This window comes from Halichoeres trimaculatus, unplaced genomic scaffold, assembly GCF_033239565.1.
Source record: "Halichoeres trimaculatus isolate MK-OKI-2021-1 unplaced genomic scaffold, fHalTri1.1 fHalTri1_scaffold_19, whole genome shotgun sequence".
Lineage (NCBI taxonomy): Eukaryota > Metazoa > Chordata > Actinopteri > Labriformes > Labridae > Halichoeres > Halichoeres trimaculatus.
In genome coordinates, this window is record NW_027437197.1 from 11337394 (window position 1) to 11353667 (window position 16274).

Genomic DNA, 16274 nt, shown 5'->3' on the forward strand with positions numbered 1-16274 from the left:
TTTCCACTTGGTTCCCTTTTTTTAATTAAAGACAGTGAATCTGCTTTTAACAAGATGTTCAAGTTCAATTCAATGCTGCTGAATGAGAGGGGATTTTAGTTTTGGCTAATTTCTGTGCAGCTTGAAAAGGTCCGTTAGCTTAAATGAGCTGCTGCATTTCATTGCACAAGGGGCGTACTCATTAACCTACAGTATTTATCATCCAGAATACCTAAAGAACGCCCTGGACACCCCTGTGAAGAGGCTTTAGCTAGTTATCTGAAAGACTGATATTAGCACTGATGCCTCTATATAACCAGGAAAAGACTATAAGCCCATGGGAGACAAGACAGATCATTTCTATTTAAGCTCGTGAAAAATGCAGCTGCTTTAAGCTTGTTGGACGATTTCCACAAAAAAGTCCCACAGTGAAAGAAATATATAACTGTTTGGAGATAAGAGGTTGAGATTTCACATCAGGAAGCAAACTGAAACTTCCTCACAGGGGCTTTGGGCGATGAGACGCTGCCTTCAGACATGTTAGTGTCACTGATAAGCTCAGCAGTGAGATCTATTACTCAGTTGTTTGTCAGCTTTAATACAAAACTTTTGTTTTACTGTATCAAAGCTAGAATCTGATGCTTACTTTGAGCAGCAGTTCCCAAAGTATCAACACAGTTTGAGATTTACATTTTTCTTTTTCTGAGTCTCTCTTTCCTCTTCTGTTGTGTTTTAGCCAGCAGGTGACACAGTGCAGGTACTCTGCTGCATCTCATTTGACGGGCTTATACTTGTGTTTTTGTCTTTTTGTTGATGTAGAAGCTGATCTTTGTTTAATAATTAAGCTCATTGTGAATTAATGATGGCAAAAACCACAGCTGGATTTTTTTAATTGTTTCTTGTTTTCTTTTTGGTCAGTTTGTGGATAAATGTCCATCCCATTGGGCAAAAACACTAATTAGGGGCCAGGAAATGGCTTTCAAAATTAAAAACAATTGCATATTTCATCCATTTTTGTACAAATATGAATAAAAATTGGGATTAATTTGATATGATAGCTCCTTAAAGCAAAAACAGCCCATCAAATAACTTAATTTGAAAAGAGCAACAGTTGTTTGATAGGAGTTGAATGACAGTGGGCTAAATATAGAGATATGTTTATACAGACTTTTCACTTTCTCTTCAGCTCCAAAGCTATAAACACAAAACTAACAAAAAAGAGCAGTTAAAAAGCTCAATTCATGAGCAGAGTAGGGTTTTATCACTTTTATTCACCTTCAGGCATCCACCACTTTTATGAAATGCTTATAAAAATAACCGTCCTTAGGCTTTTATTTTTCCTAATATTTTGTCAAGTCAGCTCCAAAAAGAAGCCCTTCCTGCTACCTTACAACTTGGCTTCAACAGTTGGAAATGCTGGCAGTGCTGAAAGAATGACAGAATCTTGACTTACCTCCAAATGTAGCTCCACTTTTGATTAACTGCTTTTGCTTAGACAATTCTGCCATGAATGTGCTGATTTATCATTGTGCTTAAAGTGCTTGACAAAGACAGACAAATAGTGACACAAGTCAACCAGTGTCAAGTGTTTATGTAAATACAATCACCCTCTCTGTCCCAGCTCCTGATCTCTGGGCTGATTCAACAGGCTTATGAAGTGTTTTTCCCCCCTCATGGTTCATATCCCAGCAACTATTTCCTCTTTTAAAAAGAAGGGCTGGAAGGAGAGAAAGAGAGAAAGGAAGAATGGGAGTTGGTGCAGCGGGAGTGGATGAGTGTTTTGAGTTTGTTTGGAGAAGAGGGACTGGGATGAGGCAAGAGCCTACTCTCTGACGTCAATGGACTGTTCCCTGGGCAATATGCCAGCCTGGTGTGTGTTTGTGTATCTTTCTTTGTGTGTGTGTGAGTGTGTGTCTGTCTGTGTGCTCAAACAGTGGTCCACTCCAATCATGACCTACACATCAAGGTTGAGGTCTTTGACGACAGGGACAGCTGCCACAACAAGATTCCCACAATCGCCCCTCTGACATTCTTCCTCCCTTTCTCCCTCAGATCAGCTTTATCCTCTAATTCAGGCCCAGGCAGAACGCAGTAACCAATGCTTTTTATGCAGCTTGAAAGATAGTTAAAGGAAATCTTTGGGACTTGTTGAATAAATAAATAACCTATCAGAGTTCAGAGTACAAGTCCACTTTATCTCTGTGTACAAAAGGTTTAAGTGCCTGGCTAATGTTAGCTTTTTGTTTGGTTGAACTTTCGGTCTGTTACTTTGTTCTTTGTGCCGAACAGACCAGTCAGTTATTTTTGGAGTCAAACAGATCTGCAGTGGGATTGAACTTGTTTGAGTTGAGGTAGCTGTATCAAACATTGTTTTTCTCATGTTGTCCTGGATGCTAAACCTGAATTTGCAATTATCTTGCAGCTACTTTGTCATGTTATTTTTTTCTCTATGTTGTGATTAGCTGCTGTTTGCTACATTAGTGTTTACACACAGGGCTTTCTGCCTTGAAGCATTTTTTTTCCCATCTTCAAACATTAGGCGGCTGCTGTTTGATTTAAGCCTAATGTTTACTCATCATTTTAGTCCAAACCCTGACCTTTAGCTTAACCCAACAAGTGTTGTTGGTGCCAGAGAGACTTCCACTGTTACATAAATCTAACCACTCACTTCTCCATGATCTGGGCTTAAAAGCTTGTTATGAAGTCTTATTTTAAACAGATTCTACATAAAGATGTCAAATGCATCATTGCAGTTGTGACCAACAAAACATTTGAGATCAAAATATTTAATCAAGATGGCAATCAAAAGTTGAATTTACCTACCTGCATCTGCAGATATAGCATATTGTAGGTTTTTCAGTTCCTGCAGTCCTTGATAAATCTTTTAAATTGTGCATGGCCTAGTGAGGATCACTTTTAAAGATAACCTACGTAACCTGCCCCCAAAACTTCTCACCTCTTTTGGTAGATCATGTCCAAGCCTGGTGATCAGGTCTCAGCTGCAAGCGCCAGCGCCTCAGGACCTGCCCGGCAGCACCAGAGCCACCCGGAGGAGACAGAAGAGGAACTTAGGGAGCATCAGGGACTCTCCAACTCATCCTCATCCTCCTCCTCAACGTCTGTACCAGAGACAGGGCCTCTGCGAGGGCTGGTCATTAAACAGGAGCCCCCAGACCCCCAGGAGCACGAGGAGCGGGAGCAGAGGGAGAGGCAGGTTGAACAGGACTACCTGTTCAGACAGGTAGGGATGCAGGCTGGCGAGGAGTGTTGGACTCATAAAGATGTGGATAAAATAAAAGGGGAGGATGGAAAATGGATAGAACTCAAACACTTAAGTAATTTAAATCTTGTAAGTTTCCCATCACATCTTATCTCAGTAACATTATATCACCATCTGTATGCTTTTAGTGATTATTTCTAGTCATTATGCAGAAACCAGAGAGTGTTTACCAAACGGCTCTGGTGAATATTTTTAATGAAAGAGGATGTAGGTATCTGACAGCAGTGACAGATGGAGCCTGTAGTGAGTGACCGTAATACAACACTCCACATTCAATCTGTCCTTCTTCCTGACTGTCTGTCCAGTCCACTCTCCTGCATAACTTAAGCTCTATTTGCATTTTTCCCCAAGTCATGCAAAAGGTATAAACGCACACTACAACTGTTCTACTTAAGCAGAGTGGTGTGTTTTCTATGAATGGCTGAGGGCATGTGTGCCTCCTACCTCCTATCACTACAACCAAGCACGACTCCATATGGGCCGTCACTTCCTCCTGCTTTTAAGATACTTAGCATACACCCACACAGAAACCTTCTGTTGCACACACACACACACACAGTCTCCAGTTATGCAATGCTTGTCCATGGACATGTGAAATATACATTCTGCATCTGCATATGGCATGCACTCTATCCGTGGCCACAAACACACACTCACGCGCACACACACAACAGTTAACAGTCAGGACACCATGTCCTCATCCGTGGAGCCCATCCCCGCTGTCCACTCAGCCAAATTCAATCAGGCACTCCTCTCACTGTCGTCATGGCGCCCACAGTGTAAGCAGACACGCCCATCTGGATCCAATAGGATTTTTTTGTCAGCTTTATAATAGTTGGAAAAATTTAATGATGCTCTTTTGAGACACATTGTAACAACCAAGTTAATCATAAACACATTTTTAAATTATTTTATTTTCATGCCGACTATTTCCCAATCTCATTTTAATAGAATATTGTGTGTTTGGTGTTATGATGCGCTTTTAAAAACAATTAAGAGTAATCTTCATGTAAAGTCAAACTGAGAAAAGTAGTTTTGAATCGATAGCATCAATTATTGTTGCCAAAAGCAACTTTATTTTAGTCTTTTCAACCAAACACTTCCAGTAAGGTATTTTAAGACCCTCAGGTTAATAATCTGTCTTTTTAGTATTTGACAGAACCGCATATCTCTGCACTATAATTATCTAGAGTTGTTGAATTATTGGTAAATCACTGTGCTGCAAAAAAAAATGAGGCTTTTTTGTATGACAACTGCTTTAAATATGTACAATTCTACTGCCATCTTCTGGCAGGAGAATAAAACTGCAGTCAAGCCCTCACACTGTTGCCCTTTGTGTCTGTTTGTGAGCAGCAGGCTCTTCTGTTAGAGCAACAGCGGATTCACCAGCTGAGGAACTACCAAGCATCAATGGAAGCAGCCGGGTTGCCAGTCAGCTTTGCAGGACATCGGCCCCTCTCCAGGGCCCAGTCGTCTCCAGCCTCTGCCTCCTTCCCTCTGGTGGTACAGGAGCCGCCTGCCAAGCCTCGATTTACAACAGGTCTGCACTGAAATAATACGACAGGCCTTACACATACACAGTGCAAATACCTATGAAATGGTGCTCACACCGCTCTCCCACAGAGATCTGTCATAAAGTCAAGTGGTAAACAGCAATCTAGACGCACGCTTTCATCCTGCTGATTGCAGGTTAGGGGAAACAATTTCCTGGAACTGCACAGCATGATGACCCAGCATACAGTGGCTGTGTATATGCACAAGGCTGTTGCTAGGTGTTCTGTGTCCCCTGACAAGAATGACTGCAAGTTTAGTTTCACAGAATCACCTCACCTCACCTTTGGTTTATGATGAGACAGGTGCTCTAAATAATCACACAGTACAACTAAAGTGGGATGCTAGGAGTCTTGTTGTGACAAGTGTTTACTCACTAGTTTCCAAAGGCATGCAATTACGCCAAAAGTGTGTGTGTATTCATTGGTTATTGTGTGTACTTTCCAGGTCTGGTGTATGACTCATTGATGCAGAAGCACCAGTGTATGTGTGGTAACACAACCAGTCACCCAGAGCATGCTGGGCGTATCCAGAGTATCTGGTCACGGTTACAAGAAACAGGCCTCAGAGCGCACTGCGAGGTAAGGCTACACCTGGGCACAGATGTGTGGCTGAGTAGCTCTAATTAAGGAGCTGAAGACATTTTTGGAATTATTCAAGTGTGACAGTGGAATAAAAGCCCAAAGATGCACATAAACAGATGATAAGCTTATGAGTAAGGATGTAAATCTATTCTGTCTGTGAGAATAAAATGTCAGAAAGGCCTAAATTAAAATGAAATTAAATGGTGTACTTGTTCGCAGCATGTTAGTAGGATTTGTGGTTTTACATAGATGCTTCAGCACAGTTTTTTGTTTGTTTGTTTGTTTGTTTTGTTTTGTTAAAAAAAAAATGAAAAATAAAAAATTAACCTACACAATAACACAATTTAAAGACTTGATTTATTTTTTATTAATTCATTAATTTATTATTTATGCAGAGAAATTACTTGTGTAACTGATTAAGTGGTCAATAGCATAATAAGAGCATCTATAAAACTGTGAGGTGTATGATTTGAGGATGAACACAAGGGGGTAGTGTGCTGCCATTTTCTCCTTACACCTAGTGGTAGCTTTAAATCTTGCATTTTGGTGTTATTGCTCACAAAGAAAAAAATTGAATTCATATTGAAACTTGAGAAACTTGGTGCCCCCTTTCCATGGTGTGTTAGGCAGATTGAATGTAAAAGTGAGGCTTGAGCCAAGTAAATGATTGTCTCCTTTTTGTCTCTTCACACCTGATCAGTGTATTCGTGGAAGAAAAGCGTCATTGGAGGAGTTACAGACTGTCCACTCTGAAGCCCACGTGTTGCTGTATGGAACAAACCCACTGCGGCAGAAAATGGATTGTAAGACACATTCAAAAACAACCTCCATCTTTTTTGATTAGCTTCTCTGTAGCCTTTAAAGATGTGAAAGCTTTGGCACGAGCGCAAATGTGTCTTAAGACAACATGTTCATTTTGTGTCTCACAGGACTCACACACAGAGCTGAAGATTTAGCACCCAAGTGCATTAATACATGAACGTTATGTTTTAAATAGTTTATTTGGGCAGGCTGCTTTTCAATAAGTGCTTCCTGTGAATCTGCAGCGTCTGCTCAAGAAATCTGTTTTAATGCTTAAACTGTGTCATAACAAAAGGTCCAATCTAATAAAATCTTGGAGGTGTTACGATAAGGCGAGGAGCTGCTGACGCTTGTTAACTCAGAGTCGCACAGGCTGCTTAGTCACTTAGGTTTTGGCTTTGTGGCTTATAGTGCAGGTGTAGGCAAGGCTGTGTGTGTGCGTGCGCGTATGTGTGTGTGGTTGGGGGTTGTGGACCCAGTGGTCATCTTAGCTTTCGTTCCAGTGGAGGCATAAATTCCTCTTATTATTGCAGCTTCCACAGGAGAATTACCAGATACTCCTTAGTTTCAGCACACAGCATACAGGTGAAGAGAGAAGGCAGGTGAAATTCAAACCATTGGGAAGCCACACAACCCCACCAGCGATGACACTGAGTGGATATTGATAGAAACTGTTTTGCATTTCAAGAGACTGTTTCGTTTTTTTAAATGTATGTATTTTTAGTAAGTTAGCAGGTGGCTGACCCCTAACCTTTAGAATAAGACTTCCACGCTCTGCCTATTTCAGAGGTGTGCCGTTGAACTTGTGAAAATTTACACAAATTCACTTGTCAACACGGGATTGATTTATGTTTTTTTTTTTTTTTATCTCTCTAAAAATTGGCAAGTTAAGTTTCTGCATCATTTCCTTTCCTGAAAAGCATTCATCAGTTAGTCCATCTGTCAAAACACTTAATACGAAAAGAAGCACTTTTTGTTCGTTTTTTTTTTACTAAGACCTAACACAAAGCCACGTTGAGCAAGCATTTGGCTACAGTGGCAGAGAAAACTTTCTTCAGCAGGCAGAACTAGACTCACTGATGAACAGACATCTGCCAGTACAAAGTGATCTGGGAAACTGGGATAGAAGCAGATGCAAAAGAGTGAGAGCTGGATTGATACAAACAGACGAACAAACAGAACTTCAATAGCAACAACAGACTTGTGGCTAAAGTGCCAAAAGAAATGATAAAAACGTGTATGATATTGGTGTGATAGTGATAAATAAGTATGACTGACAGTGGTAGTTCTAACAGATCAAGTCAACAGGCTCACGATTAGTATTAACAACCATAATTATGACCATGTAAAGCACCGGATTTCATAATCCCCAGAGGTAAAAGCTGTTTTGAATAAAAGTTTTGAGCTCAGAAAAGAACCACCAACTTTAAAAATAAAGGTGAAGTCATTTAAGGTGGATTGTTATTTCCAGATGAGCCGATTTATTTGCTCTCCCAGAAGAAAATAAAAGTTTACTCATTTCCATTTTCTAATAGAAACAAGACAAATCACTCTGGCCTAAAATCCTGAATCCTGAGAGGCATTGATTATCAGGGAAATAAGATACTCTTCCTTCTTCACCTTGTCCAATTAAAGCATGCCCCTGTGTACGATAGCTGTTCAATTAGGTCAGGAAGTCAAACGCACAGTTTGGGAGGTCATGCTCCCATTTGAGCCTGTGAGTTCAGAAAGTTACCTCTTCACCTGGTAAACTTTTGCTCTTTCTTTTATCATTTCTCTTTCTAACTTTTAGTTTCCTCTCTGTCTCAGGTTCAGTTAGTCCCATGTTTGTGAGGTTACCGTGCGGAGGAATTGGGGTAAGTTACTCATTTTCTGTTCATGCACAAGTCATCTCACAAATATCCTTGCTGTAATTAAACATTTGTAATTTGTGTTCCTGATATATTACTTCGTCTGTGTTAGTCACGCTTGTTTATTCAGTGGAAAATTGTTGTAATAGACAATTAGGTTTTTACAACATTCTGCTAATCTAATCAATACACAGCTGGCTCTGCTCCATCTGACTTTGCAATGAAACAAATCGGCATAGTTTCAGCATCATCAAATACTTGTATAATAACTGTGTTTCCCCTCGCCCACTTGCTCTCTGCCCCCCTGCCTAAATAATGGTCCCATTTGTTCTCTTTCCACCAAACACACGCACACACAGACGTAACACACTAGCATGCACACACACACAATCACTCACGCTCATGCAAACACCGCCCTTCGAGGACCAGAGGCAACAAAAGCTGTTGCTTGCCTTTCCGCCGCGTTTGTAATCATAACCAGATGTTTCAGGCATACAAGTTGTGTATATGTGTGTGTTTGTGTGTGTGTGCATAGATATAGAGGGGGTATGTTTTTGTTTGTGTGCAAAGCAGTGTATTTGTGGATGTTTGAGTGCTAATGCAATCGTTTAAATGGTAAATCAGAGTTGGAAATGTTGTCTTTTAAAGCGGAAATGTCTCACACCTGTCTGTGTTTGTGCTTTGTTGCTTGCGTGTTGTCTTTGGTTTACTTCTTATGTTTTTTTTTACTCCAAAGACCAGCGCAAATCCTATCTTCCATCTTTACCTGCCTCACCTTTAACTATCTCTGCCCACATCAACTTTTTTTTTTACAAATCATCCTGCTCTCCTTCGCTTTCTCTTTCTTCTTCCTTCATCCTTCCTTCCCACCGCTGCTGCAGTGGGAATGAGAAGATCTGGGGCTCCGCGCTGCTCTGTTCTGCTCTTTATAATGGCAAATGGGACTAAATTGTTGTCTTCCTGTCATACACACACACATACAAGTCACCCACACACAGATTTACGAAGGAAGGGGGCTGAAATTAGGCTGTCAGCCTGTAGAGAGCCGTCATTCCGTCATAGCAGCACGTTCCCGCTCTTTTCTTACCTCTGACACACACACACACACACACACACACACAAAGACACACACCTCTCCGCTTTCACTTTTTCCTGACTTGCTTATGTGCCACTTCTGGCTTGAGGCGAAGTTAACATCAACATGGGAAATAATAAACCACTAAGACTCCACATGGTGCTTCGGAGCAGCATCTGTTTGTGCTCATTAACCTGACTTGTATGTAAGATTCAGTTTCCCATTCACTCACTCACTCACTCACTTGGCTCGTATTTTCTTCCCTTTCTCAATCACTGACTCGGCTTCAACACAGTGTCTTCCACCTACCCTTTGGTTCCTCTCTACACCATCCGTCACTCATCAAAAACACCCTCCCTCTGGTCTGTTTAGCTGTAAGTGTATGGGAAATTCACCACAGTTTCATTTCATGACAGAGACTTTCTTGGCCCAACTTAAAAAGTCTTTTCTTCCCCATGGATGTTATTATGGAGTCCTCCTTTGGCCTTGATCACTCCAGTCACAGGGGACAAGAGGGAAGCAGAGTGGGCTGGCTGGCTTTAAAGCTGTTAAGTCACTCAACACACTGACTAGTTAAAGGAGGGAGGGACTGATTAGGTTAGTGCTCAGGGCAACCAGTTGACTGTCAGAGAGGCGGTCAGTGTGGATGAAAAGGCCGACTGCCTTACTGAGTGGGTGCAAGGCAGGTTTAAGTTGACGTTTGCAAAACCCAACAAGTCGAGCATTTTCTCTGGACTCAGCAGCTCTGCACATGTGTGTTTGGTTCGGCACACTGACACACAAACTGTCCTTTTCTTCTTTTCTTCTGCCAGCGTCTGTGTTTATGTCATGTTCCAGGCACCACACCTTACACAGGGTATATGATACACCATGCACAACCCTGCTTACAATCAGTCCTACACAATTTTCACTCTGTCTCATTGATATGCTTAGTGTGTGTGAATACTTCATTGTGTCTTGGGGAGAGGGGCTATGTAACCCAGCATTGAAAAGGCTTGGAATCATAAAGTTAGACTTAAAATTAATCTTTTTTTTCTACATTAATGCAAATTAATTTAGCTAAACATCTCTTTAGTTTTTCCTGTACATAATTTACATTTCTGATTGCCTGCATTTTAAATTTTACTTCCAGGACATTTTTTCAAAGTTAACACCATTTTTATAAGTGTATATTAGGGATGCCCCGATACCAGGTATCAGTATCGGACCGATACGAGCCTTTTTTCAAGGTATTGGCTCTGGAGAAGGCTGCAGATACTAGCAGCAGATACTCAAGGCAAAAAATTCTTACGTCGAGCAAGTCCTCCTCGCCACTAGATGCTGCTAATTGCTGCTGTTTAACACCACTGTAAATGTGCGCCAGGTCCTTTTCAGACAATATGAATGAACCAGGAAGAGTTAACAGTTACATTTTTTTATTTTGCTCTTTAGTTTACTTTAGAAAATATTGAAACTCTGACACTTGTAAGTTTTATTGTGGGCTTTTAATATTTTTTGTTTGATGTTTATCAAAAAAATTGTAAACTCAGAGAGAGTTGTTTGTGTTTTATTTGAGTGACTGTGCTGTCTTTGATCAGAATGATCTGTCACTGTTAATTGAAATTTTATTTATCAAAAGCACTGGTAGTATCGGTACTCAGTATCAGTGAGTACTCAAGAAGGAGTACTAGTACTGGTATCGGTCTGCATAAAAACATCCTCAGTGTATATTTTGACATATTGGACATCTGGATTTTATTTTACATTTCAGTTAACACATTGAGTCACTTTTTGTCAAAACAAATAATCCAAAACCACTTTATAAATGTTGTACATCGATAAGGTCAACTGCTCTGAGAAGACTTGTACATCTGCTGCGTCTCTGTGTTGAATTCATGCCGTCTGTTCTTGTACGTGCTGCTTTGGCCATTTGTCTGAATGAGTAAGCTTCTAAATATGTGTTATTGCCTCACAGATTGTCTTTCTATTGTTTTCTGTCCATGTCAGAGAAAACATGTTCCAGCAGTCTCTAAATTACCACTTTCAAAGGCTGAATTTAATGCAGTGAAACGACTCAAGCTAAATAATTTCAAATGTCCTCCAAGTTTTACAACTGCTGTCACACTCACATAAACCAAACCATCAAACATCCCTGGATAAATAAAGAACAGTACAAAGTTTCATTTTTTTTCTGCCCTGTTTGAAACAGTGATATAAACAAATCCTGTGTTTGTGTGTTGCAGGTGGACAGTGACACTATCTGGAACGAGGTTCACTCATCCAGTGCAGCTCGCCTGGCTGTTGGCTCAGTGGTGGAGCTGGTTTTTAAAGTAGCATCTGGAGAGCTGAAGGTATGTTCAGGTGATCTGTGGAGACAAATGAGCAGCACAGTCTATGATTTATATTCAAATCTCACAACAAACCAAAAATTAATCAATGGAAGGATCTCTGTGCTATGCATCCACTTCCAAAAAATATTTTAAAAAAAAGAGTAACCCCTTCCAGAAACATCCTTCTCAAATCCTCGTTAGCACCTTCCAGACACACATCCCCTCCCCCCGTCATGCCTTACCCACCAGCCAGCCTTCCTGTGTCTGTGGCGAAAGCTGCTTACTGTTTGAACCCAGCAGGGAGGCCCGGCGCATGGGCACTGCAAACGCCAACAGTCCCCACTAAAAGGCCTGTTTTATTGGTATTACACCACAGCCACCTGCAGAGCAGCCGTCGCACTTTGCGCTAGCTTAGCACCAACACACCACAGACTAATGACGTTACTCTTGGAAACAGCACTGCATAGAGCTAATACACACATGGTATTTTGATTTTTTGCCAGAATTTAAACCACTTCTACATGTTACTTCTATAACTTTGAAGTAAATGGTCTCATCTTTTGTGTGCGACCGGTTGTGATGGAGTTTAAAGTCATGTATCAAACACACAGGTGGGAAACACTCAGCGTAATTCAGACGTAGGTTAAAGTTCACAGCTATCGACTTGCCCTCAGCTTAACCAGTTTTTAACACTTATATACAGTGTCTGCATCTTATGTGTACACTCATGCTGAAACACACATTGACACACACTTCCACATATACAGATGGTTGTTTCAGGACTCCACAGCCAAATTCCACCTGCACCGGCAACTCTCTGAACTCCAAAGAATGCCATAAATCTACTCTACACTTTCTCTCACACGTCTGTCCCTCCATCTGTTCCCCTCCACTCCCCTTCACGTCTGTTTTAAACCAATTTTTATTCTTCCTCAGCATACAGAAATAATCCACCTTTTGCCTGTCGCTTTCTCTCATACACCCACAAACACTTCGTACCAAAGTGTCTTCAAACCAGCTGAGGCAACCATCTTTACAATAAACTCCTGGCCAGCTGCTAATCCACAGCAGCTGACTCAACATCATTAGCCCAGCCTGCCTCGCTGTGCATCAGACTGAACATCTATCTAATGTCCTAACGTAGCAGTGGGAGACCCAAAACAGTCAGTGAGCTTCCCTTAACTGACCCTACGTCTGCATCTGTTTTTGTGTGTTTGCGTGGAAGTACTTAAGATACAGTATGTCTCTTAGGGATTGTAGTATTTTCTTTTAAAAGTATCTGTAGGAGAGACAGACTGGGTATTGCAAAAAAGAGAAAGCTGAATTAATTTGCATTTAATTCATGAATTTAAAGACGTTATTTAAATCATGGTTTTGCTGTGCAACCACATCCTGACACAAAGGAAGCTTTGTAGGTAAAAGCAGAGAAGATTTCTCAGGATAAAACAAAACTCAAGCTTTTACAAGACAAAGAAAAACTTGTTAAAACACGCAACATGTAAATAATTTTTGTTTTTTCTGTCAGAATGGTTTTGCTGTGGTTCGACCACCAGGACACCATGCTGAGGAGAGCACGCCAATGTGAGTACATCACAGATTAAATCCAGAGACAAATGTTGCTGCAGCAGTTCTAGACGTTCTCCATTTCTTCTTATTTTTATACTCATATCATGTTTTGTCTTCTTGTTCCACCATCTGTCCTTTCCCAGGGGATTCTGTTACTTCAATTCAGTTGCTATAGCTGCGAAGCTCCTGCAGCAGAGGCTTAATGTCAGCAAAATCCTTATTGTGGACTGGGTGAGTTCCTCATACAAGCATACATTTTCAACATAATCTATCTACCTAAAGATTGGTTGCATGCCCTCTTTTCAGCCTTCTTGTCTCAAAGGAGTTGGGGAGGGTTATTCTCTGATATCGACCTAAGAAAGCTTGGACTTAAGCTTTTCTTTACATAGGGGTGGGCAACCTGCGGCTCGTGAGCCACATGTGGCTCTTTGCCTTTCGGTGTGTGGCTCTTCAATCCATTCATAAAAATATATATGAAGCTATGAGTAGCCGTGTGCCAATCAATCTAAAATATTTATATACTGATGCCAGCATACTGATGTAGGTGAACACACTGATACTTACTGATACTTTTTTCATTTTATGTTATTCCATTTATGTGTGAGAGGAAGTGTGTTTGTAAGACCCCGTGCATGACGTGGCTCTCCGTAGTACCACGGTCATTTTTGTGGCTCTTGGTCTCTGACTGGTCGGCCACCCCTGGGTCAGGTTGTTTTTTCCCCTCTGTTTTATTTTCAAAAGTGAATTAAGAAAACAAATAATTAAAATAAAGGGAGATGTATGGGTGAAATGAATAAAACAGAAGTAGCAATCTCTGGGGACAGTATAGAAATATTTGTTGAATTTTGTTAAAGGAGAGTCAGTCATAGTTCTCTAACAATTTGATTTACAGCTAAAATAGATAGCTAGCGCTTTTCCTCTCAATTAGCAGCTCTGCTCTATTGCACCTTGTGTCAATTTTGCACAAAACAGCTAATAACCAGAAGTCATATAACCTTAAAAATTGCTTAAATAAATAAATAAAAAAAAGATCATCTACTTTAGAATGAATGGTGTAGTGTGAAATGAAACCACATTCAAACCCAGAAATATCTGCATGCATCATCAGGGCCATAGAAATTGAAAATACAACCCCAAAATGAATCCTTTCAAACAGGCACAACCTGCTCTAGCTCTGAGATGAAGAATAAAGGCTTAAAATATCGTCTATTCAGGTCAGACACTGTCTTGTGTTTTGAAGAGCGAGACAGAGTAATTTATAAGAAGGTATGACAAAGCCTGGGCCATGTCTAGGAGCACTGGACTGGCCATGGCCATTCCAAAAAGCCTTTGAAGGGCCTTTTCATTTCCTCTCCGTCTGTCACAGGAGGACTTTGGTGCAGCCAGAGAGCTCATTGTCATGCCACTCAGCCTCCAGCCGACAGGGACATTTTTAGGATGAGTGTATTAAAGCATTCTTGTGACACAGACAATGAGGTCATTTCATTGATGTCGTGTTGTTGACAAAAGTGAATAACATTTGAAGCTGAGTTTTTATTGAATCCTGCTGACCATCTCGTTTTGACATGAGAGCAGAGTACAGATCCAGATCCAGGTCTGACTGTCTGTGTTGGAGTGTTATCCAGATGGTTGTTCACTCCCCAAATCATCTGAGGTCCTTTTGTTGACTAAACTCATCCTCTGTTATAACTGGTCTCAAATGTTTAGTCTCTCTAACCTGAGTCTTTTTGTTTCCAGGATGTTCACCATGGTAATGGGACACAGCAAGCCTTCTACACAGACCCCAGCGTCCTCTATTTGTCACTGCACCGCTTTGATGATGGGAACTTCTTTCCAGGCAGTGGTGCTCCTGACGAGGTTGGACATTGTCTGACTTTCTCCCTACATCCCTGTCTATTTGTTTGAATGTGTGCAAGCAATGTGACTTTGGCGTTTGCTCGTGTGGGTTGTAGGTCGGCACTGGAGCAGGTGTTGGCTTTAATGTGAACATGGCCTTTACTGGAGGACTGGAACCTCCCATGGGGGATGCAGAGTACCTGGCTGCTTTTAGGTAAGACAAATGATACCTCCTGAATTGTTTCACTGTTGGTTTTTATTGGAAAGTGTCTCAGAGGGAAGGCAGAGTGTGGTTTGACAATGATCGACTGGACGCCACTCCTCATGCTATGCCTGATTCCCATTTGATCCACTGTCTGAGTCTATTTATAACCTTCTTATCCTCAGACTCACACAGCTTGAAAGACCTACATGTGTACAGGCATGGACTCATCACAGACATGTACATGTCTCACACACATTTTTAGTTCATCCAGCTGCTGAGGAGCAGGTCTGGATTGGTTCTAGTGCTCTTTGAAGATGAACTCGTGTTTGTGTCCGTGTGTCCATCTGGCCAGAGCAAAAATTTATCAAACTGACAGGCCACCGTCTTCTAGCAGCTTGTGGCACGCAAACCCCCGGAAGCACACCTTTTCCCATTAATGCACCCCAGACCCATACGTTCCAACTCCAGCTCTCCCAACTCTTTGTTCCTCATCCTTCTCGTTTTATCTTCCTGATGACAACCTACTGGTGTGTGTAATCCCACAGGCATTATTCATAAGGACAGTAAAGTAAGCATCACACACAAGCTGCTTTTTAACTTTTCCAAGTTATTGACGGAAAGAATTGACCACAAAAAGCAAGTGTTCTTTTCTGTCCATCTTTTCTGCTGAAACCAATTTCTGCTCCAGCTTTGGCAGGCTGTGATTAAAAAGTTTTGTGGTATGGTATGAGTCAGTGATTGAAATATTATATATTAGAGCTAGGGTTGCACAGATACTGATTGGTGTATCAGTGTATTGGTGCCCCTCAAGGCTTGATCGGTATCAGTGAGAAGAGATCCAGGCATAGAGCAAACAGCTCTATGCCTTTTTGTTTTTTTTTTTTGTTTTTTTTACCAGTGTTATTTTCTACTGGATTTGAAATGTTGCCTGCGATGCACTTTCTTAGTTTTTAGCTACATTACCAGTCATCAGGGTATAAAAGTTTTACATTTGAAAAGAACATGTGTACATTCTGAAGTATTGTTTTTGATGGTAAAAATTTAAATGTTTCATATTTTAAATAAATATTCACTTCAGTAATTCTATATAATCATTTATTGCCTTTTACCCAAAACATTACCAGTCTTATCCCACAGTGGGGCATGCAGGTTATTATTCAGCGCTGATATATTGGATTGGTCTCGGTTGATACCAAAGCCCAGGGATTGGTATCCGTATCAGAAAAGTTGGTCTGGTG

At 41.0% G+C, this 16274-nt stretch overlaps 1 protein-coding gene across 2 annotated transcripts in view; it reads left to right on the forward strand.

Moving 5' to 3' along the window:
* The window catches only part of hdac4 (histone deacetylase 4), a 115983-nt gene that overhangs the window by 81233 nt on the left and 18476 nt on the right, over positions 1 to 16274 (forward strand). For both annotated transcript variants that reach the window (XM_074694570.1, XM_074694571.1), the window contains 10 exons: positions 2948 to 3220; positions 4613 to 4799; positions 5258 to 5391; positions 6095 to 6197; positions 8005 to 8051; positions 11343 to 11450; positions 12955 to 13010; positions 13139 to 13226; positions 14733 to 14852; positions 14948 to 15045. In XM_074694570.1, the coding sequence (XP_074550671.1) occupies positions 2948 to 3220; positions 4613 to 4799; positions 5258 to 5391; positions 6095 to 6197; positions 8005 to 8051; positions 11343 to 11450; positions 12955 to 13010; positions 13139 to 13226; positions 14733 to 14852; positions 14948 to 15045 (1214 nt within the window). The remainder of the gene's footprint in view (positions 1 to 2947; positions 3221 to 4612; positions 4800 to 5257; positions 5392 to 6094; positions 6198 to 8004; positions 8052 to 11342; positions 11451 to 12954; positions 13011 to 13138; positions 13227 to 14732; positions 14853 to 14947; positions 15046 to 16274) is intronic.